This window comes from Pleurodeles waltl, chromosome 6, assembly GCF_031143425.1.
Source record: "Pleurodeles waltl isolate 20211129_DDA chromosome 6, aPleWal1.hap1.20221129, whole genome shotgun sequence".
NCBI classification, from domain to species: domain Eukaryota; kingdom Metazoa; phylum Chordata; class Amphibia; order Caudata; family Salamandridae; genus Pleurodeles; species Pleurodeles waltl.
Window position 1 is genome coordinate 1,067,703,997 of NC_090445.1, and position 26,377 is coordinate 1,067,730,373.

Below are 26,377 nucleotides of genomic sequence, written 5' to 3' on the forward strand. Positions count from 1 at the left end.
GAATTATTAATCAATCATCACTTTTAAATATACTATGGCTCCTAACCTTTTGACTTCAATTTATAAATACTGGAACCCGGGGACCCCCAATGAATCATTAATGGAATCCGGGGTCATTACTGAATGCTAGGGACTTGATCTGTTAATTTTATTTAATTTTCTACGCAGATGCAGACCCCTAGGGGTCCCCGGACCACAGGCTGGGAACCACTGTGCTACGGAAACAACATTTATTCTTCAAACATCAGCCTGACCTTGTTCTGCCATGCCCATGTTTCATTTAAAAAAAGAAATTTCGATTTCCCACACAAAATCTTGAATTGTTTTGAAGATATCTACCAGTCACCAAATATTTTTTTTAATTTAATAAGTCTGCAAGTTGTGTATCTAAATACCAGCTCGCCAATGTCAACAGATTTGCCTGTGTAACTACCAAAGGTGGACAGAATCTTCCTCATGTACAGTGCATCACTAGGCACGTTATGCCACTGACGTCCACATCCATATGTCAAAGATGTAGACAACCAAAAAGCATGAGTGGATTATAATAAGGCAGAGATGACCACCACTATGACAGGATGATCATGAGAATATCAAGGTTGTCAACAAACTTGCTTAGCATGACCAGCATTTTACCACTGTTACTTACCTGGATGCCTGCATATAGGTAACAAATCAGTAAGAGCCATCTTATGGGAGTACCACATAAATGCCATGAACGCACACACGCCAAAATGAGATACAATATGCCAGTGCTATCAAATTGCTCATAAAGGCCATCCTTATGTTTGCAATGCCCATTTTACATCTAGAATTGGCTATTTTAATGACCTGAATACCTAAAGTATGCCAAAGGTAGTCGTCATAATTCCCATTAATACCCACAATATTCCAAGGGTAGTCAACTAATGCCAGAAACACTGTAAGGTTCAGAAACTATTTACACCTCTTATCAGTGTACCGCCAACTCTCTCATTCGCTCGCCTCCATTTCTCTCCCTCTATCTTTCAGGCTCCCCAATTCACTTGTCATCCCAAACTAGTTTTCCTGTCTTAGTTCTCTTCATTTTTAGCACACTCCTCATAGCTATCTCTCTCTCTCTTTTCCCTTTTTCCCTAGTTTTCCTTCTTTGTAGTCCCAGGCCATGTTTCACCGCTCCTGACTCAATCCACTCTTTACACCTCATCTGCCTGGTGTTCACCTTGATTTGATCTGTTCTACTGTTTTTTTTCTTTTATCCTCCCATCTCCTGTACTCTTTTCATCATTCATTTTTTCCCAATTAATCTCTCCTCTTTATTTGTGTTTCACCTTACTCCTCACTTTATTGCCTCCTTATGCTGTTTCGATTCCCCTTACGTCTTATTTATCAGCTTCTACTTTCCAATTTCTTCTAGCTTTCTTTTTCTCCCATACAGTCTTCACCATATATCATTCTCCTTCTCCAGAAACCTGTCCAACATTCTTATGCTTTTCTCTCTATCTCCCTCCCCTTTTCTCTAACCACACGCAATGCCACATACAAAGTCATATCAACAACCAGTTACAAATTGTGCCTAAATCACTCAATATACACAATGACTTTCTGCATATTAACCTCTTAGCTGCTGGGCCTTTCACCCCCCCAGTGCAGAACCCTTTTTTGGCTATTTGGGGTAGTTTGTGCTTAGGCCTCCATAACTTTTTGTCCACATAAGCTATACACGCCAAGTTTGCGTCCTTTTTTTCCAACATCCTAGGGATTCTAAAGGTACCCAGAGTTTGTGGGTTCCCCTGGAGGAGAACAAGAAATTAGCCAAAATACAGCTAAAATGACGTTGAAAAAAATGGGAAAAAAGGGCTGCCGAAGAAGGCTTATGTTTTTTCCCCTAAAAATGGCAGCAACAAAGGGTTTGTGGTACTAGAATCACCATCTTCCCAGGTTTCAGTAACAGGCAGACTTAAATCAGAAAAACACATTTTTCAACAAAATTTTGGGATTCTACTGTGACATACCCCATTTTTACTATTTTTGGTGCTTTCTGCCTCCTTCCAGTTAGTGACAGGAATGGGTGTGAAATCAATACTGGATCACGGAAAGCTAAGCATTTCTGAAAAGTAGACAAAATTCCTAATTCAGCAAAGTTTTCCTACAGAAAATAAAAGCTGAAAAAAACCAGCCATTTTTCTCCACGTTTTACTCAGTAACTGCAATGTCAGATCTTTTAAAGCAATATAGCGTTACGTTTGCTGGACTCTTCTGGTTGCAGGGATATATATGGCTTGTAGGTTCATCAAGATCCATAGGTACCCAGAGCCAATAAATGAGCTGCACCTTGCAATGGGTTTTCATTCTATACCGGGTATACAGCAATTCATTTGGTAAAATATAAAGAGTGAAAAATAGGTATCAAGAAAACCTTTATATTTCCAAAATGAGCATAGGGTAAGGTGTTGAGAAGCAGTGGTTATTTGCACATCTCTGAATTCCGGGGTGCCCGTACTAGCATGTGAATTACAAGCCATTTCTCAAATAGAGATCTTTTTACACACTGGCTTACATTTGGAAGGAAAAAATTAAGAGAAAGACTAGGGGCAATAACACTTGTTTTGCTATTCTGTGGTCCCTTAAGTCTCCCGATAAAAATGGTACCTCACTTGCGTGGGTAGGACTAATGCTCACAACAGGAAAGGCAACATGGACACATCACATTTTTACATTGAAATCTGACATGTTTTTTGCAAAGTGCCTAGCTGTAGATTTTGGCCTCTAGCTCAGCCGGCACCTAGGAAAACCTACCAAACCTGCGCATTGTTCAAAACTAGACCCCTAGGGGAATCCAGGATGGGCTGACTTGTGGGGCCCTCACCATGTTCTGTTACCCAGAATCCTTTGCAAACCTCAAAATGTGTCCAAAAAAAAATAATTTCCTCACATTTCCGTGATAGAAAGTTCTGGAATCGGAGAGGAGCCACAAATTTCCTTCCACCCAGCATTCCCCCAAGTCTCCCGATAAAAATGGTACCTCACTTGTGTGGGTAAGCCTAGTGCCCGCAACAGGAATAGATCACACAACGGTCAATTTTGGTCCTTACATGAGGCAACTGTTGACCCTGGGGTGATCCATTCCTGACGCAGGCACTAGGTACAGGTACTCAAGTGGGGTAGTGTTTTTATCAGGACAGGTGAGGAATCATTGGGTGGTAGGAAGTTTGTGGATCCCAGCATATTCCTATAATTTGTGTGACAGAAATGCAAGAAAAATAGAGTTTTTATTCAACATGTCAGCTTTGCAGGGTATTCTGGGTAAGAAAACTTTGGAGAATGCACACAAGTCACACTTCTGTGGACTCCCCCAGATGTCTAGTTTCCAGAAATGCTTGGGTTTAGTATTTTTACCTATATGGTTACCGAACCCAGGACCAAAAACACAGGTGCCTGCCATACAAAACCAGTTTGTTTTGTGTTAGATAATTTTGATGTCTCCACAATACGATTTGGGCGGTGGAATTTGGGGCTGAACTAAATTGGGGAGCTCCCAAGAGAGCACTCTCTCTCTGTGCTTGCCGCCGCATTCACCTGCTCTCTGGGTTGGGCTAACCCACTATTGCCCCATTGCACAGACTGTGCTTGCGAAGGGACAGAAGGACTGTCCTCATCAACTCCCTCATACTTACTGGTAGAGGAGTTATCGAATGGGACTCCTCCGACTAAAAAATCACTCCCAGAGTCTGCGCCATTGTCCTATCCCTCAGATGCTGTCTCAGTATCTGCTGTCTCAGTCTCTGATCCTATGTCAGAGCTGTCCTTTATAACTCGAGTGACGGCATCAGCAACAGTCATCCATCAAGATGCCATCTCTGCTACTGGCTAAACTGTTGCTCTAAAACACTAGCCTACGTAGACAGTCACAAAATTGCTGGTGTGTGTGATACATGCCACAGTAGAGGTCACCTTACATGCACTTGTTCCCTCAATCAGCACGCTCTTTCAAGACACTAAAAAAAAACACCTTGTCACATACCATTCGTCACAGTCTTTAGCACCTCCTGCGCCCAGTCCAACAATCATTATTGCTGTTCCCACTCACATGTCCTCCTCATCGGATTCCCTCAGTACCACCAAGCAAAAGTACAGTTCATTTCTCCATAGCCGCCCACCACCCTGCACATACATTTCATTTGTACTATAGCGCAGGTAATGGCTGACTTTACTAATGTACTCAACTATTTACATAAAATACAGATTTGCTCTTTGCAGTAGGCATATAAACCTTCTGTGCTTCTTTATGGCACTAAAACTGCCACTAGACAAAAGTCTGATCCTTTTGTAGCAGAAACATTATCACAAGACTTACTTGACTTTTACTGCTGCCTAAAAGCTACAGTTGAAATGTGTCAGTTGAAGTATGTGCATTGCTTTGAAGATGCAAGCTGCAACTGCAAGACAACTGGTGGCAAATATATATATATGGAAAATGTCACTTACCAGGGTACATCTGTTTGTGGCATGAGACGCTGCAGATTCACATGCTGTGCATTATCCTGCCATCTAGTGTTGGGCTCGGAGTGTTACAAGTTGTTTTTCTTCGAAGAAGTCTTTTCGAGTCACGAGACCGAGGGACTCCTCCCTTTTCGGCTCCATTGCGCATGGGCGTCGACTCCATCTTAGATTGTTTTCCCCGCAGAGGGTGAGGTAGGAGTTGTGAATATACTAGATGTGCCCATGCAATGGAGTAGGTATGTATGTACATAATGTGTATTAAAATAATATTTATTTACAAATTTACAATTTTCATTCAACTAATAATGGCTACAGGCTCCCGGGGAGGTGGGAGGGCGCATGTGAATCTGCAGCGTCTCATGCCACAAACAGATGTACACTGGGTAAGTGACATTTTCCGTTCGGTGGCATGTGTAGCTGCAGATACACATGCTGTGCATAGACTTATAAGCAGTAATCTCCCCAAAAAGCGGTGGCTTAACCTGTAGGAGTTGAAGTTGTCTGAAATAATGTTCTTAATACAGCCTGTCCTATTGTGGCTTGTTGTGTTGTTAACACATCTACACAGTAATGCTTCGTGAATGTATGAGGCGTAGACCAGGTGGCTGCCTTACAAATTTCTGTCATAGGTATATTCCCCAGAAAAGCCATTGTGGCGCCTTTTTTCCTAGTGGAATGCGCTCCTGGTGTAATAGGTAGATCTCTTTTTGCTTTAATATAGCAAGTTTGAATACATTTAACTATCCATCTGGCAATGCCTTGTTTGGATATAGGATTACCTGTATGAGGTTTTTGGAAGGCTACGAACAATTGTTTTGTTTTACAAAATTGTTTTGTTCTGTCAATGTAATACATTAGTGCTCTTTTTATGTCTAATGTATGTAAGGCTCTTTCGGCTACTGGGTCTGGTTGTGGAAAGAAGACTGGGAGTTCCACTGTTTGGTTTAGGTGGAATGGTGATATGACCTTTGGTAGGAATTTGGGATTTGTACGGAGAACCACTTTATGTTTATATATTTGTATAAAGGGTTCTTGTATAGTAAATACTTGTATCTCACTTACTCTTCTAAGTGATGTGATAACTATTAGAAAGGCTACTTTCCAAGTTAAGTATTGCATTTCACAAGAATGCATGGGTTCGAATGGTGGTCCCATGAGTCGTGTTAATACAATATTAAGGTTCCACGAAGGTACTGGTGGTGTTCTTGGGGGTAGGATTCTTTTTAGTCCCTCCATAAATGCTTTGATGACTGGGATTCTAAAAAGCGATGTTGAATGTGTAATCTGCAGATAGGCCGATATTGTTGTGAGATGTATTTTAATTGAAGAGAATGCTAGCTTCGACTTTTGTAAGTGTAATAAGTAGCTTACAATGTCCTTTGCGGAAGCAAGTAGTGGTTGAATTTGATTAGTATGGCAGTAGTAAATAAATCTTTTCCATTTGTTTGCATAACAATGTCTTGTAGTAGGTTTTCTAGCTTGTTTAATGACCTCCATACATTCTTGTGTAAGGTCTAAGTGTCCAAATTCTAAGACTTCAGGAGCCAGATTGCTAGATTGAGCGATGCTGGATTCGGGAGTCTGATCTGTTGTTTGTGTTGAGTTAACAGATCTGGCCTGTTTGGTAGTTTGATGTGAGGTACTAGTGATAGGTCCAGCAGTGTTGTGTACCACGGTTGGCGAGCCCAGGTTGGTGCTATGAGTATTAGTTTGAGTCTGTTTTGACTTAGTTTCTTTACCAGATAAGGAATGAGTGGGAGAGGGGGAAAAACGTAAGCAAATATCCCTGACCAACTGATCCATAATGCATTGCCCTTGGATTGAGGGTGTGGGTACCTGGACGCGAAGTTTAGGCATTTTGCGTTTTCTTTTGTTGCAAATAGGTCTATTTTTGGTGTTCCCCAGCATAGGAAGTAATCCTGTAGGATCTGGGGATGAATTTCCCATTTGTGTGTTTGCTGGTGATCTCGACTGAGATTGTCGGCCAACTGGTTCTGAATGTCTGGGATGTATTGTGCTATTAGGCGAATGTGATTGTGAATTGCCCAATGCCAAATTTTTTGTGCTAAGAGACAGATTTGTGATGAGTGTGTCCCTCGTTTGTTGAGATAATACATTGTTGTCATGTTGTCGGTTTTGACAATAATGTGTTTGTGGGCTATTAGTGGTTGAAATGCTTTTAATGCTAGAAACACTGCCAACAGTTATAAATGATTTATGTGGAGTTGTTTTTGTTGATTGTCCCATTGTCCCTGTATGCTGTGCTTGTTGAGGTGTGCTCCCCACCCCATCATGGAAGCATCTGTTGTGATCACATCTTGAGGCACTGGGTCCTGGAATGGCCGCCCTTTGTTTAAATTTATAGTGTTCCACCATTGATGCAAAAAGTGTGTCTGGCGGTCTATCAACACTAGATCTTGGAGTTGACCCTGTGCTTGTGTCCATTGTTTTGCTAGGCACTGTTGTAAGGGCCGCATTTGTAATCTCGCGTTTGGGACAATGGCTATGCATGAAGACATCATGCCTAGAAGTTTCATTACAAACCTTACTGGGTAGGGTTGGTTTGGCTGTATGCTTGATGTTATATTTTGGAACGCTTGGACCCTTTGTGGACTTGGAGTGGCAATCGCTTTTTGTGTGTTGTGTTGCTCCCAAGTATTGTTGTACTTGGGATGGATGCAGATGTGATTTCTGGTAATTTATAGAAAACCCTAGTTTGTGTATAGTTTCTATAACGTATTGCGTGTGAAGAAGACACTGTTGTTGAGTGCTGGTTTTTATTAGCCAGTCGTCTAAGTATGGGAATACGTACATGTGCTGTCTCCTTATGTGAGCGGCTACTACTGCAAGGCATTTTGTGAATACCCTTGGGGCTGTTGTTATCCCGAACTGTAACACTTTGAATTGATAGTGTACGCTGTGTATTACAAACCATAAGTATTTTCTGTGAGAAGGATGGATGGGTATGTGAAAGTAGGCATCCTTGAGATCTAATGTTGACATGTAGTCCTCCTTTTTTAGTAAGGGAACCACGTCTTGAAGTGTTACCATGTGGAAGTGATCCGACTTGATGAATAGATTCAGTGTTCTGAGGTCTAATATAGGTCTTAAGGTTTTGTCCTGGTTTGGAATTAGGAAATTTAGGGCCATATGTACGAACACATTTTCCCATTGACACAGAATGGGAAAAACCCTTTGCTACATCTGGCCCATAGTGAGTAGACGCCTGTTCCTTTCTGATGGTTGGGTACTAACTCTATTGCTTGTTTTTGTAATAATGCTTGGACCTCTAATTGTAATAGGTCTAAGTGTTGTTTGGACATATTGTGTGCCCTTGGGGGCACATCTGGCGGGAAATTTGTGAATTCTATGCAATAACCATGTTGGATAATGGCTAGGACCCATGCGTCCGTAGTAATGTGTCTCCAGTTTTGATAGTATGCGGTAAGTCTCCCCCCCACTGGTGTTAAGTGTTGGGGTTTTGTGACATTGAAGTCACTGTTTGGTTTGGCTTGTTTTTGGTGTCTGGAACTTTCCCCTTCCTCTTGGGAATTGTCCACCTCTATATGAGCCACAAAAACCTCCCCTCTGGTATTGTGCCTGATAGGTGGGTCTGGTTTGCGAGGTGGAAGGCTCTGGTGTTTGCATTCGAAACCCCCCTCTAAATTGTGGCTTTCTAAATGTGCCTCTGCCCTGAGGGGAGTAGAGCGCGCCCATGGCTTTGGCCATGTCTGTGTCCCTCTTTAATTTTTCAATTGCTGTGTCCACTTCCGGCCCAAACAATTGTTCCTGGTTAAAAGGCATGTTCAACACTGCTTGTTGGATTTCTGGCTTGAATCCAGAGCTTCGTAACCATGCATGCCTGCGAATGGTTACCGCAGTGTTGACCGTTCGTGCTGCCGTGTCTGCTGAGTCTAATGCGGACCTTATTTGGTTGTTGGAAATTGCTTGTCCTTCTTCCACAACCTGCTGGGCACGTTTCTGGTGTTCTTTAGGCAAGTGTTGTATAATGTGTTGCATCTCGTCCCAGTGTGCCCTGTCATAGCGAGCAAGTAGGGCTTGTGAGTTTGCGATCCGCCATGGATTGGCTGCCTGTGCTGCCACTCGTTTGCCCGCTGCGTCAAACTTCCTACTCTCTTTGTCAGGCGGTGGAGCGTCTCCTGACGATTGAGAGTCTGCCCTCTTTTTAGCTGCTCCTAAAACCACTGAGTCTGGTGTAAGTTGCTGTGTTATAAACACAGGATCCGTTGGGGGAGGCTTGTATTTTTTCTCCACCCTAGGCGTGATAGCCCTTCCTTTGATTGGCTCCTGGAATACCTGTTTTGCATGTTTGAGCATGCCCGGGATCATTGGCAGACTCTGGTAGGAAGTGTGGGTGGATGCCAAGGTGTTGAACAGGAAATCAACCTCTATTGGCTCTGAGTGCATTGCTACATTATGGAAGGTAGCTGCCCTTGATAGTACCTGCATATATGCAGTACTGTTGTCTGATACTGGTGAATCATACAAGTCCCATGCATCAGGATCATCCTGCGTCATCCCTGTATGCGTAGGTGAATGCATAGGAGGTGTTCCCACCAGAGACAACTGTGGTGAGTGTAGTGGGGAAGGCTGTGGAGAAAAACTTGGTGGTGGTGTTTTTTCTCTGGCCACCTTCGCCTTTGGCTGCATTTCTGACTCTTGAAATGCCAGCTTTCTTTTTGTTTTAATTGGAGGAAGAGTTTGCATATCCAGAAAGAGACTGGGAAAATACAACCTCCTTTGCGTATGGTCTGGTTCAACCATACTTATTTCCTGCTCAACTCTGTGCTTTTCATGCATTTGGCTGGAAAGTCCTTGCTCTTCTGTGTAAGAGCTTCTTTTCGCTCCGAAGCCGTTTTTTTCGGTACTGATGTTTCCGATAAACTCTTTTTCGGTTCCGACGTTATTTTCCTCACCCTGGGTGAGTCGAACTCTTGGTGTTGAGATCGTTCGGTGCCGGAATCTCGACCGGAGTCGGAAGTCTTCGGCAAATCTCTGGCCTTTTTCGGTGCCGATGTTTGGTCACCTTCTTTTCGATGGGTTAAGCCATGGCCTGCTGGCAGTGGCGTCCCCTTGGCCTTAACAATCTTTGTGTGAGTTTTGGACGGGGCAGTTTTACTCACTGTTTTCTGCATCGTTGTGGTTCGCTCACTTTCGGAATAGTCAGTGTCCGTCCCCTGGATGGAAATTCTTTCCTCCTCGGCGTCGAGTTGTTCTCTCGGGTGTCGACGCCATTTGTAGTCTTCTCGCTCGATCACGAAGGGTCTTTTTTGATCGAAACGCCCGTCAGGCCTCACAAGTATCCTCCCTGTGTTCTGGTGATAAACACAGCTTACAGACCAGCAATTGGTCCGTATAAGGATATTTAGAGTGCCACTTCGGACAGAAGCGGAAGGGGGTCCGATCCATTAGTCTTCGTCGATGGATGCATTCGGGCCGACCAGGCCCCGCTGAAGAGCGGAAGCCCCGAAGGGCCGCCGGAGCGCCTCTGCGATCGGTGCCGATATGGTAACACTAACCCGGTACCGAGCGATAACAATACCGTTGAATTTTCGATATTTAGCTAACTTTCCCGATTCGAAATACGGAGCGAAGAGGAACACGTCCGAACCCGATTTCGGAAAGAAAACAATCTAAGATGGAGTCAACGCCCATGCGCAATGGAGCCGAAAAGGGAGGAGTCCCTCGGTCTTGTGACTCGAAAAGACTTCTTCGAAGAAAAACAACTTGCGACACTCCGAGCCCAACACTAGATGGCGGATAATGCACAGCATGTGTATCTGCAGCTACACATGCCACCGAACATATATATATATATATATAGATATAGCTATGTAGATATATCTATCTACATAGCTAGATATATCTATATACATATAGATCTATATACATATAGATCTTTTTTTTTTTTTTTTTTAGTAGTTGTATGGTTTCCTTTGGGGCCAAAATGGTGAGAGGGCAGAACCTCCCCCAAGTGAAATCCCTGGTGTCTAGTGGTGTTTCCTGGACCATGGAGGGCCAGGAAACACGTTCAGGAAGGCCTTGTGTGAAAGGGGAGAGTCTCCCCTTTCACACAAGGCCTTCCCGAACATTCAAAACAACATTGTGACATCAGCGATATCACAAAGGGGCGGGTGGGTTCAGGGGGAGACACAGAAGATCTTCCATGTCTCCCGGGGGTATTTATTATTTTTTTTAAGAAAAAATCCATAGGATTTTTTATTCCCCTCCCTGGAGTTGGCCACTGGTCGTGACCCGCACAAGGGAGGTAGTGTGGGCGCCCACACCAAAGGGGTTAAAAAAAAGGAGAATTTGCACTCATGAATCGATTTAGACCCGCTGTAGTCCAATATAACATGGGAGTGAATCTGCTCCCATGATGGGGTATACCTTTCAATTACAAATTGGAGACATCCTAAATGTCATTTTTGCCAACCCAGAACTAGTCACTTTCCAAGGATTTTTACAGTCATGTGGTCAGACCACCGTCTAGTAGCTTTACAACACAAGACACCACAACTCTCCACACCTAAGGCCACCTTACCAGCATGCACAAACTGACCTTGAAACAAACTTTTCAGGACTTAGAAACACAACTTAACGTCCATCACAGATGTGGACACAATACATTCAGTTCAAAAACTCTGAGTGGCTCCTGGAAGCTTTTGATATCAGAGTTCCACTAAAAACAACAAACATGCCAAAAGAGAACAAGCAACTTTGATGAATGAAGAAAAAAGATATAACAAATTGCAAAGCTGAAGATGAAACAGGATCACTGAATATAAATATATTTACAAAAACTAATAATTATTATATACATACATATATGTATTACTTTATGATTATATCCATAAACAAGTACATCACCACATCGTTAACATAAAATGATGAGTGCAGGCTTAAGGGTTTACTTTCCTATAATAAAACATGTGTGACAATGTGTAAATAGGATTATAGCAATAACTATCATATCCATAATATAAGTAGAGTAATACATCAATAAGATAAAATGAGGAGTGTATGTTTACTGATTTCCTTTTCTATAATAACACGTCAATGTGTAAATGTAATCATAGCAATTGTATTTATATGTGCTTTACTACTTAAGCATTGGAGGACAAATACAAACTTTGATTTACACCAAAAAAGAAGACTGAGTTTGTAAATATTTATCCATGCATGTACATATGGGACTTTACCCAGTATAAATTTATAGCTCCTTATTATTTTCCATTAGTGCATCATGTTAAAATCTCTATGTTGTATACTTATGTGTGGTTACGTACCTACATATTTTCCTCCCACTGCAGAGAAGAATAAAAATTAAATATCTAATCTCCCCAAACCTCATCGAATCACCACTATAAGACTAATCCTATTCCTCTTCCAAATCATCCCCCATGGCCGCTCTAATTCATCCCAAACCCCTTACTACTATGAACTCATAAACAACTCTTTCCAAACTCTTCCCTCCTCTAGACATCCTATATCCTATTCATCCAACTAAAAGGCTCTCTGACTCATCCTAAGCCTCTTTCACTACATGCCATCATTTTAGAAGAGAAATGTAGGAGATTTCTAGAAAATAAGTCGGGAGAATTTATTTCCCCCCATTGGCTTCTATTGGGCCCTGAATCGAGTTACTGTTATGTATGGGATTTTCAAGTCGGGTGCTGCAGGGTCGGATATTGTATGTTTTCCCCCTCTTACCCATCAGGAGCACGGAGAAAGTTCTACAGAAGGCAGAGAGAGCATGATGCAAATGCTGTGCACTGACCTGAAGGAGCAGGTTACTGGCAGTGCATACTCCAAGTTACACAAGGCCAGGCCCTGGTCAGCTGAAGCCCGCAGAGGAATCAGGTTTTTACATGCAGCAATTGGGATGTGGGAGACTGACCTTGAAACCAGAGGCTTCCCGTCTGAATTGGGAGGGTTGGCATGTATGACACTGTCACGTGCAACTTGTTGTCAGTGCTCCGCATCAGAGGGCAAGGAATGAAAAAGAGTAAGAAACTGACATCCATTCAAAGGGTTGGCGCCTACAAGTGATTCCACCATGACACTTGTAGGACAGTATGATGTCACTGTGGAGCCATGTCAGGACTGAAATTTTATTAGTGATAGCATATTGTTATTTACCACAGTATAGTGCAGTTGCTTGTTTATTGGTTCACATTATACAAGCATTGCACGATTCGGTCTCTTACTCCTCCACACTGCGCACTCTGGTCAATCAGGACACACTGAGTCAGCGCTCGTGGAAGAATGGTGAGGTAAACGTGGCCCCGTCAGGAGTGATCTGCACAACTGCTCATCTCTCTCGCCCGCCACAGGATCGCATTCCTACTGTGACTATGGGCTGAGCCAGGGGTGGATAGAGCATCTATTTTAGTGTTGTGTGGAGCCCCATGAGTGAAGTTTTGGGGGTCGTGATTGATGTAAGGTGGATTGCTTTAACCTAGTGAGTTTCATTTTAAATATGTCCGACACGTTAATTTTTTTAAGTCTGCATTTTCAAACTGACTGTTCATACATAGTCTATCTCACTGAGGCCCCAGTATTAGTTCATATCGCTTTATACCTACTTGAGACATAGATTGGTAGGTTTCCCGGACCTTAGGATGGCAGGTGATCATTTGTATGGGCGACAAGAGAAGGTGGGGCAGCTAGGTGCCAATGACCCCGAGTTGGTTGAAATAATAGACCTGGACTCTCTAAATCAGTCAAAAACGCAATGGCCATTACCTTACAAAAGCTACAGAGTGCCCCCTAAGGGTCCTATGGGTGCTCTGCCTCAGACATCCAACGGAAGTGTAAACATAGACCCCGATAGCGGCTTAGGGTAATAAAACCAATGAAAGCACTGGTGGAGTAGTTTGGGAAGCTGCACCAACTACTCCAAACTACTTAGGTGCACTTTCCCCAAGTGGAAGTGGGCCCCATTGGCCTTCTATTACCAGCCAACACCCCTTTGTGGGCCCCATGGCCAGACTATGATCAAATCCAAGACCATTATGATACGGCCTCCTAGTCCTTCCAAGATTTGGACAAGGGGTCCAAACGTTTGAGGGACTAGAATCCTGAGAGGGCTCTAAAAACAGAAGTTGAAGGCTGATGTGGTCACAAACCCGATGACCAGGATCAAGGTAAAGATCTTTTTGAGCCCAAGGATATTCGGCACCCCCACTCTTCGTACTGGGACCCATCCTCCAAGGTGACATATGACTAACTCCTCAGACCTTCCTTTGACAAGGGGGTGCTTAATAAATTAGGGGCACGATGCGTAAGACACTCCATTGAGGGAACGAGAGTGGCCACTTTTGAACTGGACCACACCATGGTCACATTCATGTGCAGCCTTATTAATGACCTCAAAACAGGTTTAGGTAGGTCCTGGCCATCCTGTCAGGAGAAACTACTCGATTTTGCCGGGCTGATCACAAAGATTACAGAGATGGCGGAGGACACCAAATGTACAGGAGAAACAACTGACCTTGAAATACTCTCAGGTTGGGCCCAAAGGACAGTCTGCCTATTAGGGAACCCCAATTGTGTGCAGTCCACTGAGCAGAGACACCACCTTCTCCTTTGTTTGGACCCTAAACATGGAGAGTTGGCCTTCACAGAGGTAGATTCGGAGGCAAAAGGTCAGTTATGTGGTGACGCCTTCGTCAAAGACTTGGCAACTTTTGGCCAGGCCTTCACAACCGTACATAAGTAGTAATCCTCAATTTAAGTGTTCAACCCGAGGATTTTTATATGGGGATGGGGCCATTCATCTGGTCATTTCTTACATCAAGGTTCCCGCAGGAACAAAAGCCCCAGCCACTATGATTGGAACGACCATAGGGGATCTAACCCCTTCTTCCCCTCCAAGAAGAAGTTCAGTTGAGGACGCACCTGCAGAGGAAAAAGCATCTCCGCAGGTGAGGACCAGGTTTTTATCCATAGTAAGACTAGAGGGGGGGGCAGTATAAAGCAGCAGAATGTGCAAACAAACGGGAGGAGATCGCATAAGACACATGGGTCAATCAGACAGTACCAGGGTTCCATACAGATCTCTATGGTACCCTGATTCAGCACAGTAGATCGTTTTCCCTTTCCTTTTCGGAGGAGGTTATCCCTCTTATAGACCTGGAGATTCTAAGTCTAGAAAACAAAGGGCTATAGAGAGATCCTTCCTACCCCCCCAAAGTGGATTTTTGGCGATACAGATTCATGGCCCCTGACAAGAATAACCTTATTTATCAAGCCCAGGTGGCAGTCCAGCTTTTGGAAGACTTGGGCATCATTATCAACACTTTCAAATCAGACTTAATACCAAAGCACACTATGGATTTCCTTGGCTTCACCATCAATGTGCAAGCAATGACCCTGAAACTACTTATGGTCAAGATCCAGAAGACCAAGAGGGAGTTGATGGACTTTATATCGTCTGATTGCATCTCCCTGCACAAACTACATGGATAGTATGACTATTAACTTCCTCAATACAAGCGATCTTTCCTGGATTGTTGTACAACAGGGCACTACAAAGGTTGAGGTATTGGCACCTTCAAATAGGGGCATTTTATTCTGATGCGATAGCTTTGTCGAAGGAGGCCAGGACAGAGATGATCTAGTGGCTTAACCACAGGTAAACGTGGAAGAGCTGGGTGAATTTCAGACCATCACCATACATGGTGATAGCATAGCAGGGACTGAGGTGCCAGATGTGGGATAGTCTCAACAGGAGATGTTGGTCCCAGGAGGAGCTGAACCTACATATCAACTGCCTCCGCTTCTGGCGAGTTCTGGTGTGATCTGCAGCTTAGCAGAAAAAAACAGGAGAAGTATTCTGTTTTGTTGAAACTGGACAACAGCTCAGCGGTGCAATACATCAAGTTGGGGAGCCCAAGATCAAGGATTATGGCGGAGCTAGCCAAGGACTTTTGGCACGATTGCCTAGAAAAGAAAATTTCAGTGTCAGCAATGCACCTTCCAAGCACCTCCAACGCAGTAGCAGACTCGAACCCTCCAATTCTGAAGGATTCCAGGGACTATAGGCTACACTCTCATGTCTTCCACCTCCTTTGCTAGACATGAGGATTTCCCACCAGGGACATGTCTGCATTGAGATTGAATGTACATGCTCTGCAGTTCCTCAGCTGGAAGCCAGAACTAAAAAGCCACCACAGTGGATGCATTTCTCCAGGATTGGAGCGATAGGTTGAATTACGATTTCCCTCCATGTATTATGATTACAAGTGTGGCAACTCAGGCCAGGCATCAGCGAGCAGAGATGATCCTAGCGACGATGCTATGGAGACTTCAAGCTTAGTTCCCTTTTCTCCTTAAGATGTCGAGTGACTGTCCTGTGGCCCTTCCAACGTTTCAGGACATCTTACAGGGACCAAGAGGAGAAGTCCACCCAGTGATCAAGGACCTGCTGACCCTTATGGCATAGAGAAAATTAGGAGACAATGGACTATGTCAGGGCTTTCGGGATCGTCTATCATTTATCGAGCAAGCTTGAACATCAAGGACCCATAAGCGATTCAAGTTGGCATAGTCTGCCTGGGGCAGTTGGTGTGTGGGGTCTGACATTGTACATGTTTGAAATTTTCATGCAGAATAGTCAGAGATAGGTAGCGCATATTCAATTCCTTCAGATCAGCCATCTCAACTGGACACATTCCAAATGCATGTAAGCCAGACCGCTCACATTCTTAAATATGTATACTGATGAAGAGCATCAGGCTGGGTAATTCGACTAAAATCTAAGAACATCCAGAACTGAGATGTGAACAAAATGGTCCATTTGTTTATGACCTGGCCAGACAATTTAGGCATTTCCAGAAAGCTCTCAGTTTAACTGTCAATGCTGATGTGACTTATATCATGCAAAAGGGTATCCGATGTCCGTGCCTTTCATCTCACAGGTAGGTCATTTACTAAGGAAGGAGCTATGTTTACTATGTCCAATTACACACAGAAAATGTGTTTGTGTTGTACCCAGAGTTCCTGGACTCACCCAATTCATGCATAGTGCGTTGTTTGCAAGAATATGCGATTTTGTCTTGTGAGTGGTGACTCAGAGGTAAAAAAGTCAACCAAATTACAAAACCAAATCATGCTCTCCTCTTCCACCATGTTTGATGGGTAAGATGGGTGATTTCAGAGGTTGGCATGGACATTTCGATCTTCGGGGATGATTCGGCCAGGAGTGTGATGTCCTCAAGAGCCTACATCTTAGAAGTCTGATTAAAAGATTCTTGCAAATGCCAGATTGGTCTTCCCATTCTATATTTGAGAGATTCTACTTCAAAGCCAGTCTCCCATTTGGCTTCCATGGTGGTAAGTTTTGAACAAGCATAATCAAGCGTCTGGTTCCGACATTGAATGAAAAATGATACAGAGGCAAAGATTATCCCATCCTTTTATTCATAGAACCCACCCACTGGGTAAGAGGATCATGATCTGCATCAACATAAGTGTTTTTTTTTCATTACGAATCAGTCCTATTTTATTGTGTTACAATTTGGCTCAAACAGTTATGATTACCATCCAGAGTTTTGAAAACTAGTTGCTAGCAAGAATGGAGGGACGGTTAACCTGTTTTATGTATTTTCAACCTATGAAGGGAAACAATGAGGTTAGAAAAGACCCTGGGGTACAAATTAAACCAGTACAGTTTGCATAAAGAAAGAGTAGTGGCAGGGGATGACACTGTGCTATATACCATTATAGACATTACTACTGATTGAATTGGCCATGTATTGTGGCTTTACATTGTTTTGGGAGTTTCTTCTTATGGCTGCTGTGAGAAAACTAAAGACAGGTTAATCATAATCTTCGCCTCTGTGTCCTTAATAGAACTGAAATGTTCCTTCAAGCTAGCTAGGAAATTGTTCAATCTCTAGATCCAGTCTGGGCCTGGGACTATTCTAAAGGCAAGTAATCTGCAGAAATATAAAATGATATATAGTTTCAGCCATGCCACATATGCTTTTAGTGTCCACCTTGTGATAGCACAGTCTGAAAGCTCTTATTTTAAATCATATATTTCTTGGATGATTAATACTTACTGTAATCTTAATTATTATACTCTGATTCTGCCACCTAAATAATAGACCACAAAGCAAAACACAAGCCTTTCAGGGGTGTATGTGAGGATCAAAGTAGGTATGTGTGCTTTCACCTGTGTTTTTACATTTTCTGGATCCTCAGACTGGGTCTCACGCTTTATGCCAGGCTTCCAAGCATTCTCTGCTTTCTTCAGGCGCACATCTTCAGTTACCGAAATGTTCATGATGATTTTTCTAGGTTCTCGCCTCTGGCTGGGCTGTGATCTCCTTGTCCCCACACTCATCAGCTAAAACAAACAGCTGTCTATTAGAGATTGGACAACAAATTCAATACAAACTACACTCTGAAAACATTCACTGGACATTTGAGTTACAGGCTTGAATTCACTTTACAATGCACATGAGAGGGCCAAGGAAAGACAAGTGACACTATTAAAGTACCACCCAATGAAAGAAAAAAGGTTCTATTTTGTAGTGCTGCCTTAAAACAACTCTGTACAATAAGGATTTTAGGATCTCAGCAATAGCTTGCATCCTTGACATTATTGTGAGACTCAGATCAATGAGTGAGACTGACTTAAGTCTGAACCTAGAAGATATAGGAACATGTTTTCTGTCAAATACTTTTAAACTACACTGTTGACTAACAAAGAGACAATGAAGAAATCATAGCAGTACTATCTTCAGAAACTTTTTTAATCAGTCACAATGGAATTTTTTTTTACATACATACCTGTATTGTGTACCCAAGACATACACATGTAAGGTTCCTGAGAGGTCTATCTGAATATCAACACCTATCATCACAAACCTCCAGACCGAAAACAAAAACCTAACTGATAACTTTTCACACCCTTTACTTTCAGAGCGTCAAAAATAAACACCATGCAGATATGAATAAGGAAAATGTGAGTAAATAGTGAACGAGAACAGTGCATTCATTGTACTAAATAAAGCATGCACTTTGCAAAAAAAAACCTACACAAAGTACATGACTAACAAATAATTGATGGGATGCCCTCTCACAATGCTCATTGCAGACAACAAGATTCTCTGGATGGTGCTGGCGGCGAATCGGTGGGGGGGGGGGGGGGGGGGGGGGGGGTGGTGTCCCTAGTGCACAAAGACCAAAGTGGGTTCATGCTGGGGCGCAGTACAGCTTTCAACTTACAATGCTTGGCACACGTAATGCTCTCGGTGGCTGCTCGCGAGGAGAACCTGGCACTGGCGTCAGTAGATATCACTAAAGCATTTGACACCCTGGACTGGACATAGCTCTTATTACTCGGCCGAAAAGTGGGATTCAGTCCCAAGTTCACAGGGTGAGTCAAGCTCCTGTTACCAGCCCCCACGGCTCGGATGTGCAATGTCTGTGGATTGGGAGATAAGGAGGGGCACGCAAAAGGGTCGCCCCCCTCTCCACTGCTGTCTGCCCGGGCACTTGAACTTCTGGCAGCGATACTTCGTTGTGATATGGCTGACTTTGGCATTCAAGTGGGGGATGTTACCCATTTAATCTCACTGTATGTGGATGATGCCCTATTTTAGCTACAGAAACAGATGAGTCGGTTCCGCTCCTACTGACACGGCTGGAGGCATTTGAGGTGGTGTCCAGACTTCGCATGAACAGACAAATTCCTGCTTTTGCCTTTGAGGGCACATTGTGGGAAGACAACTTGGGAACTATCTTCGCTGAGACAGAGATGGTGACAGTGGTCTTTCAGTATCTGGGAGACATGGTTGGGCACTCACTGGAGAGTCAGCGGGAATATGGGACCGATCCACTGGTAACTGGACTGACAAACTCTGTAAGGTTTTGGAATATACTGTCCATGTCAGTGGTGGGGAAGATCGCGGTGGTGAAAACCGTGTTCTTGCCCAAGTACTTATATAACATACAAAACGGCATATATATGCTTCCCTGCAGTTTGTTTAAAACCCTAGATCAGTTATTGGTTTTACTGGTGTGGGTGGGGAAAAGAAGCCAATGGCACTGTCCCTCCTCGAAAGAGATATGATAGAGGGGAACATGGGTCTCAAAGATCTTGAAATGTACTATTAAGCGGCTAAGCTACAACATAATACCTGGCCGCGGAGACTCATACTGGGGACATAGGGTATACATTTATTATTGACGATACTTATGGGAAACTCCAGACAGGCTCCTGATATACCGTATGTAGTACAGCAGGTGGCGGAAATTTAGGATCGGAAATTCACTAGAGTCTTTAAGAGGCCACCCTTTGATAGGGACCTCAACATTTGGGCACTTGGGCCTTTCTGCTGCATCTGTGCCGACATGATTGCCGCGCGCTGGAGAGTGTAAGATACTTGGGGATCTCTACCCTGGGGAGACATTCCTCACATTTGAGGAGGCTCGGGAAGGGTTTGCAATAGGGGGTGGGCACGTTTTTACAATACACCAAACTGGCAAGATCAGCACAGGAGATATTGTCAGACATAAGCAGAGTGAAACGCTACATCTCTTGCTGACAATGACAGCGGAATGCCACATGGTGACATTGTTGTGCAAAACACTTAAGATGGACAGACCCAGAAATGTACCATAGGCTTGCACAGTGTGGGTGGAGGACCTGTCTTCCCCGCTGACGGAGGGGTAATGGAATCAGACTTGCACTATTTAAGGAGGTCTCCTGCAATGCAAGGTTTAAACTAATTACTTACATCACACATAACTGACAACAGTCAGGCTTAGCTGGATGTACAGGGATAGGAGAGCGGATTGTCACGGGAAAGGAGCGAGGGATGCATCTTTTCTCTATATGGTGCGGGGATGCCCCGGTATTCATGCATACTGGTTACAGGTGGTGACGCGAACGCAAGTGACAACGAAGCTCCAGCTCGAGTAGTCACCCAAAGGCTGCTTGCTGGGGGGACTGGTCAGAAGGCCCAAAAGAGGCAAAATGATGTGGAAGTTCTTGCAGCTGACCCTGGTATTGGGCAAGCGACGAGTGGCTATGGGATGGCTGGGAACCCGCCATCAATCACTGGTGCATTAGCCAGATGTCAGAGTACATGGTCTCAGAGGAAGTACACATGAAACTACATCAACAAGACAATGCATTGCATGATGATCTGGAGGCCTGGGCAGGGCTCCTAGAAAGGTTTCAGCTAGAACAAGGCAGTAATGGGGCATAGGAACACAGAAACAGACTGATGTGATTGCAACATCACTGGGGCAAAGGATGAGGGGGGAACGACAATAATAGGGGCACGATCACCCACTCTGCAGAGCCCCTGATTGATCATAAGGTGGCGTAGAGGGGGAAGGGGGGGGGGGGGGGTGGAGAGAACAATGCCCAGGCCACAGGACTGATGACACATTACAATCATAGGCATACGGGTCCTGCAGGGGACCTGCACCAGGGACTAGTGGGACGATACTCAGCATCGCCTACACTCCATAGGTGTGACTACTATACGCAATAGATGTATGTATTTTCCTGGAGCTACTGTACCTGTTACTGCTTTGGGAGGGAATTTAACATGACATTCACTGATGATGCACAGACACTGTACGGGGTGTAGTTTGACGTGAGTTAGCTGTGATCCCACAACAGTGGGATAATTGTACCAAAACCAATAAAAAGACTTACAAATAAATACATAATAGATGGAATTAGATACACCATTCGCAAGGGAACGTTCATTGTAGTGCAGTTGTTTTAAACTGGGTCACCTTCTCCCAAATCAACATTACTCTTTTTGATATTCTTTAATAAACTATATCACTTAAAAACACATCAATTAAATACAGTAATTTGTCCCACATGGGGACACGGATGTCCAGCGGAGGTGCAGCTAAATGTAACCCTTTTCTGTATCTTTACATTCTATGTTTTTGTAGTTTATATCTTCAACTTTCAAAGGTACATGTAGCTTTTTTCCTAGAAATCTACTTCCATGTGTGTGACAAAGATTATACTCTTAAAAATAACAAAACAGCCACTTCCAGCTAGCTCAGGGCCTGAGCTGTCCTTTCCAGTACATCAAAACAAATAACGCAATTCCACACAGCAACGTCTGTATGTCGTCTTTAGGCACATGAGGAAAGCAAAACAAAGGACTGAACAAACTAAGGATTAAATTATTCGTTCAAGTAGGAGACCAGGCATGTTATCGATCTGTTAATTTAGCAAGTAAGACACTTACAGGTACACCTCGACCAGCTGGAGCAGGCCTTGGAAAATCTGCAAAGGCTGGGGTGAAATCAGGCCCTCGTTGCAGAACTCTAGTTTCCAAGGTTCGTGATGGTAATTTTGGTTGGTTTATCTGGGAAGGATAAAACATTATTTCGTTATATTTTATAACATGTACATGTCTCAAAGATAAATTAAAAGTCAAAATAGCCAGTCTCTGAATAGAATATTCAGTATTGCTCCAGGGCCAACATTCCTTCTTCCACCTCTAATCCCCACTTACTACGGCCCTTCTAGTGCCCTCCTTACCAGTAACTCTAGTGAACTCCAAGTCCTCTTAAATTCAGAATCCTAATCACGCCTTCCAGTATCTTAAGTGCCGGCAGGCACCCACTTTACATTTAACATCTTTGTACAAGTGCCAACCTCTACAACTAACCAACCTCTTGTGCTCTTATCCCCAGAGCAGATTAATCAAATACATGTATCTAGTAGTCTCAATTGTTCTACCCACATACCTTATCAAGTACCACATCAGTGATGGGTGGCAGCCCCTCAGGCTTCTGTACACAGGCAGGCATGAACTGAAAACCAAGCAGGAAGTCTCTGTTGTACTGCTTCTTTCCGCTGGGGTCATGGGGTACCATTTGTTCCAGCACAGGTGTAGTTTGTTTAAGTTCAGGGGAAGCACATAGAGGCTGGTCGTTGGGAATGTCACCTTTAATAAAATGAATTGAATATCTTTGAAAATGTAGGAATCAGAGCTTTTCACTTTAATACTACAATACTAGTACTACTACAATATTCACTAAGTACATTGGAAGGGTAATTACTATCATTTAACTCATTATTTAATATATACCTGCCAAATACAACCACATAATTATCCCTTATGCTACCAGTCAAAGGTACCAAACAGATGTTTTAAATAGATTGGGTCCAGAATGTCACAAAAACAATATCCGTAAGCTGCATTTTTTTTTTTTTTTACCTCAAGCGGCCAGTGTGAGGCATTTTATACTGACGATAAGTAATGAAGCCTTCTACTAAATACATGATATGATCTTGCATTCTCAATGGCATAGATTATAGCTAAGGTGACAGTGGGAAGACCACCACAGTAGTCCTAGTCTCTTTGGTATATCAGCATTTAGTGAACAACTATGTTGAAGTAATTTATGCCTAGTTTGGGATGGACTCTGTTCAAAGCATGAACCCTACAAGTAATAAAGTTCACAGATAAACCTGTGTTTTCTATGGAGCAGGACCAAAGGCAATCCTTAAACTGGCTCCAGAAGGTCTGGTTAATTTCTGTCACTTCAAGCCCTTTACAAGACAATTTGATATGGCAGCCCAATTTTGAAAACCACCATTATATATAAATTGGAGAATAAACATTAGTTATCAAATTATAGGCCTGTATATTCTTTGAATGCTATAGGAAAGTTCTTTGGTTATAGCCCTAGCAATGATTAGCTTTAGGACGGAAGGCTGCCCAAGTTGGCAAAGTTTTGCACACTATTTGCATGAAATACGTGGTTCTTTGTGGCATTTTTCAGACCTGAATAGAAACTTCACTACAGTTGACACCGTACTTATAGCACCAGTTAAAAACGTTGCTTTCCCAACATCTTTGGTAACTTTGCTACAGCAACTAAATACTGATGACGTCTTTGTCAAAGTTCAATATAGTGCTAGCAGCAAGTTAACACAGGAGCTTTCGAGACCATCAGGAGAACCAGGAGGATTCTGTAGTGGTTTCAACATTGTTCAACAATTTCATGAAGCTGAAGGCCCCAAGAATTAGCCTTGAGCAGTATCAAATTTTGCTTTTTTTTTTTTTATTACTGAAAAAGTGATGCACAAAATGTTGCATGTTCTTCATTGTAGGGATAATAGACCAGTTGCTATGAAAGATTCAAATTCTAAGATTATAATCTTAGGAAAATCAGCTAGTCGAAAGCGTAATTTCAAATCAATGGCCATTGGATCAAGGGGGTACACTTACTGGACCTACTTGGGTATCCATAATTAATCAAACTTCCAATAACATGATCAACCTGTCAAAACTGTAATTTCTACTGAAGGGCACTACAAGACACCATGGGCACATTTAAGTACCACATTTAAGTACCACGGCCTTTGCATGAAAAATGAATTCTTATTTACAAAGAACGCTTAGAAATCTGGTATAACACCGAAGCTATAATTCAAAGAAGAGGTTCTTCTTAAAGGAGAAATATTGGGATTGGAAAACTACCATGTCAACGCAGAGAGCAAAAGCAGGTATGAGTAAGGCTTATGGTTAAATATCATTCAGGTCTGAACGGCTGTCTTAATATGGCTAACTCCGAAGAAGAGAGATTATTTTTAAAGTTTAAATTGGGTACTCGGTCTGTATTCCACGGCTCAAAAGGTTCTAATAACTGCTAATTAGTTTGAGGTTTCATTAATATAATCAAATAAACTTTGCTTGATTTCTTGATCTTCTGTCTGTTTTACACCAATTGAAAGAGAGGTGGTTGACTTTATTGGTTATTAAATTTAAAGTCTCAAATTCTAAACAAGCACTTTGTCTTCAGTCCTCTCCTACAATAGCTCAGTTTGTCTGGCAGCTACAAAGGCTAGCCTAGCATTTTGAGTATTACTTTAGGAAAGACCTAGAAATACACTGAATGGGACCAGAGAAGACTGCTTTTAGTGACTTGCAATGTAAAAGATATGTTCTGTTGTGTTCCAATAGCACTTCAATGATTTCCCACCCTCCCTCAAACTGCAATGATGTGTGTCAGCTAATGGTATAAGGACTATAACAATATAGTGGGAAGGCCATTCAACACTACAATTAAGATGGCTACGACCAGGATCATGAGCTGCCTTATACAACTTACAAAAATGTTTGCCCATTATAAGGCAGCAGGGCACTCCTCCGCTCAGAAAACCTCAGAAGAATGAACTTGTAAACTCTGTTCAACATTCCACCTATTACCACACACTATTTTTCTTTATTCGGGATTTGTAACACTACATGAAGAAAATACTTGCAGCAGAGCTGGTCGGGTTAGTGTTTTTTTGTGAGGGGGGGAGGGCAAAGAGGTAAGCTAAGTGGAGTTCAAAGGGGTCTGAAAGGGGAGGTAATAACTGGGCGAAGAAGTCCCCACACGATGAATAGTATGGGCAGGCTTAAAGTGAAACTTTTTTTTTTTTTTTTTTTAACAAATGACTTGTACAACAGCCATTTCACGATTCTGCTGAACAGGTAGCTTTAAAAGCTTTGGTGCACAGCAATCCTGGCATTCAGTAGCACCAGTGCACCAGTGGTGGGCTCCTGAGGAACAGTTTGGGACCCCAGGCTGCCCTGTGCATTTCTTTTTAATGTAGCAAAGTAGAATCAAGATAAGACCTCATCTTCCTCAGATAACATGGTCAGATGGGAGCTCAACTGTATAGTAACAAGAGTGCTACAGTGATGTCTATGTAAAACATCTCCAAAATCTCATACTAGCAGTCAATAGAAATTAAAAATCCCATCAGGGCTACCAATGTTCAGAATCCTAACTCACATCATGTTCAAATCCCTATGGTTACTTTAATCAAGCTGGATAAGCATTAGAAACGCAACCTGTTTTGACACTATGAATAACGCTCTAACTTAAGGAGGATGGCCCAGTGTGTGGTGGACACCTATGGTGGTACACCTTATACTGGGTCCAGGCAACCCTTATTAGATAGTATTAGTGTCTAGGTAGCCAGGGATATCTAGTGGTAGATGTGACAAGCAGCCAAGATGTGTATCTAGGAGGAATGCGAAGCACTTGCAATACCACAGTAGTCACACAGTAACTTATCACAAATGAAAGGAACCACACAGTGTTGCAAAAATGAAGGTTCTTTATTGCAGGAACACCAAGCTTGATTACTATAGGCAAAACCCCCTTCTGGAGGTAAGTACACAGAAAATATACACAGCTAGGTTTCAGGAAATAGCCTGAAATGGCAAGGGCCCTATGGGAGGGGGCAAACCATAGACTAAAAACAGTTGAATGTGAGAATGGGTCTCCCACCAGAAGATATGGAGTTGTTAGCCAGGGGCTGGGAGAGAGTGGAACCCCAAGAGGTAAGTGTCTAGAAGACCCCCAACGACCAGGAGAGGCGACATAAGTTACCTGGTCATCCCACAGGCTGGGACTCTTAAATGGAATATTGCAAAAGCAGGACAAATTTAGTGGAACCCAACGGTGGATTCCGGACGAAGAGGACCTGCAAAAGAAGGGGACAGCATCTAGTCCATTAAGGAGTGTCCAGGTGAGGGCAGGAGGCAATGCCCACCCTTTTGAGGGTGAAGATCTGGGTCGACAGTGATGGAGGAAGCCCAGCTGGGAAGTCCACGAGCTGCAGAGAAGTCCCTGAATTCACCTATGAGCTGTCCGTCGCCAGTCGTCAGATTGCAGACACGTCAGTGGTCGGGAGGACCACCAACAAGCAAAAGTAAATGTAACTGAAGCTGTTGGAGATTTTCAGAGCTGAAGAGGACCAGCAAGGTCCTGGGGACTCAGCCCTTGGAGGGGAGTCCGGGCTGACCCTAAGAAGAGAGCAATGCCAGCAGAAGCAGTCGGAGCACCCACAAGCCACCTACCGGCAGCA

At 43.2% G+C, this 26,377-nt stretch overlaps 1 protein-coding gene across 13 annotated transcripts in view; it reads right to left on the minus strand.

The window, feature by feature from the left end:
* EIF4G3 (eukaryotic translation initiation factor 4 gamma 3) overlaps positions 1–26,377 on the minus strand; it is a 906,783-nt gene that overhangs the window by 269,610 nt on the left and 610,796 nt on the right. For all 13 annotated transcript variants that reach the window (XM_069240075.1, XM_069240074.1, XM_069240071.1 and 10 more), the window contains 3 exons: positions 22,252–22,451; positions 21,747–21,866; positions 17,687–17,860 (listed from right to left, as the gene is read on the minus strand). In XM_069240075.1, the coding sequence (XP_069096176.1) occupies positions 17,687–17,860; positions 21,747–21,866; positions 22,252–22,451 (494 nt within the window). The remainder of the gene's footprint in view (positions 1–17,686; positions 17,861–21,746; positions 21,867–22,251; positions 22,452–26,377) is intronic.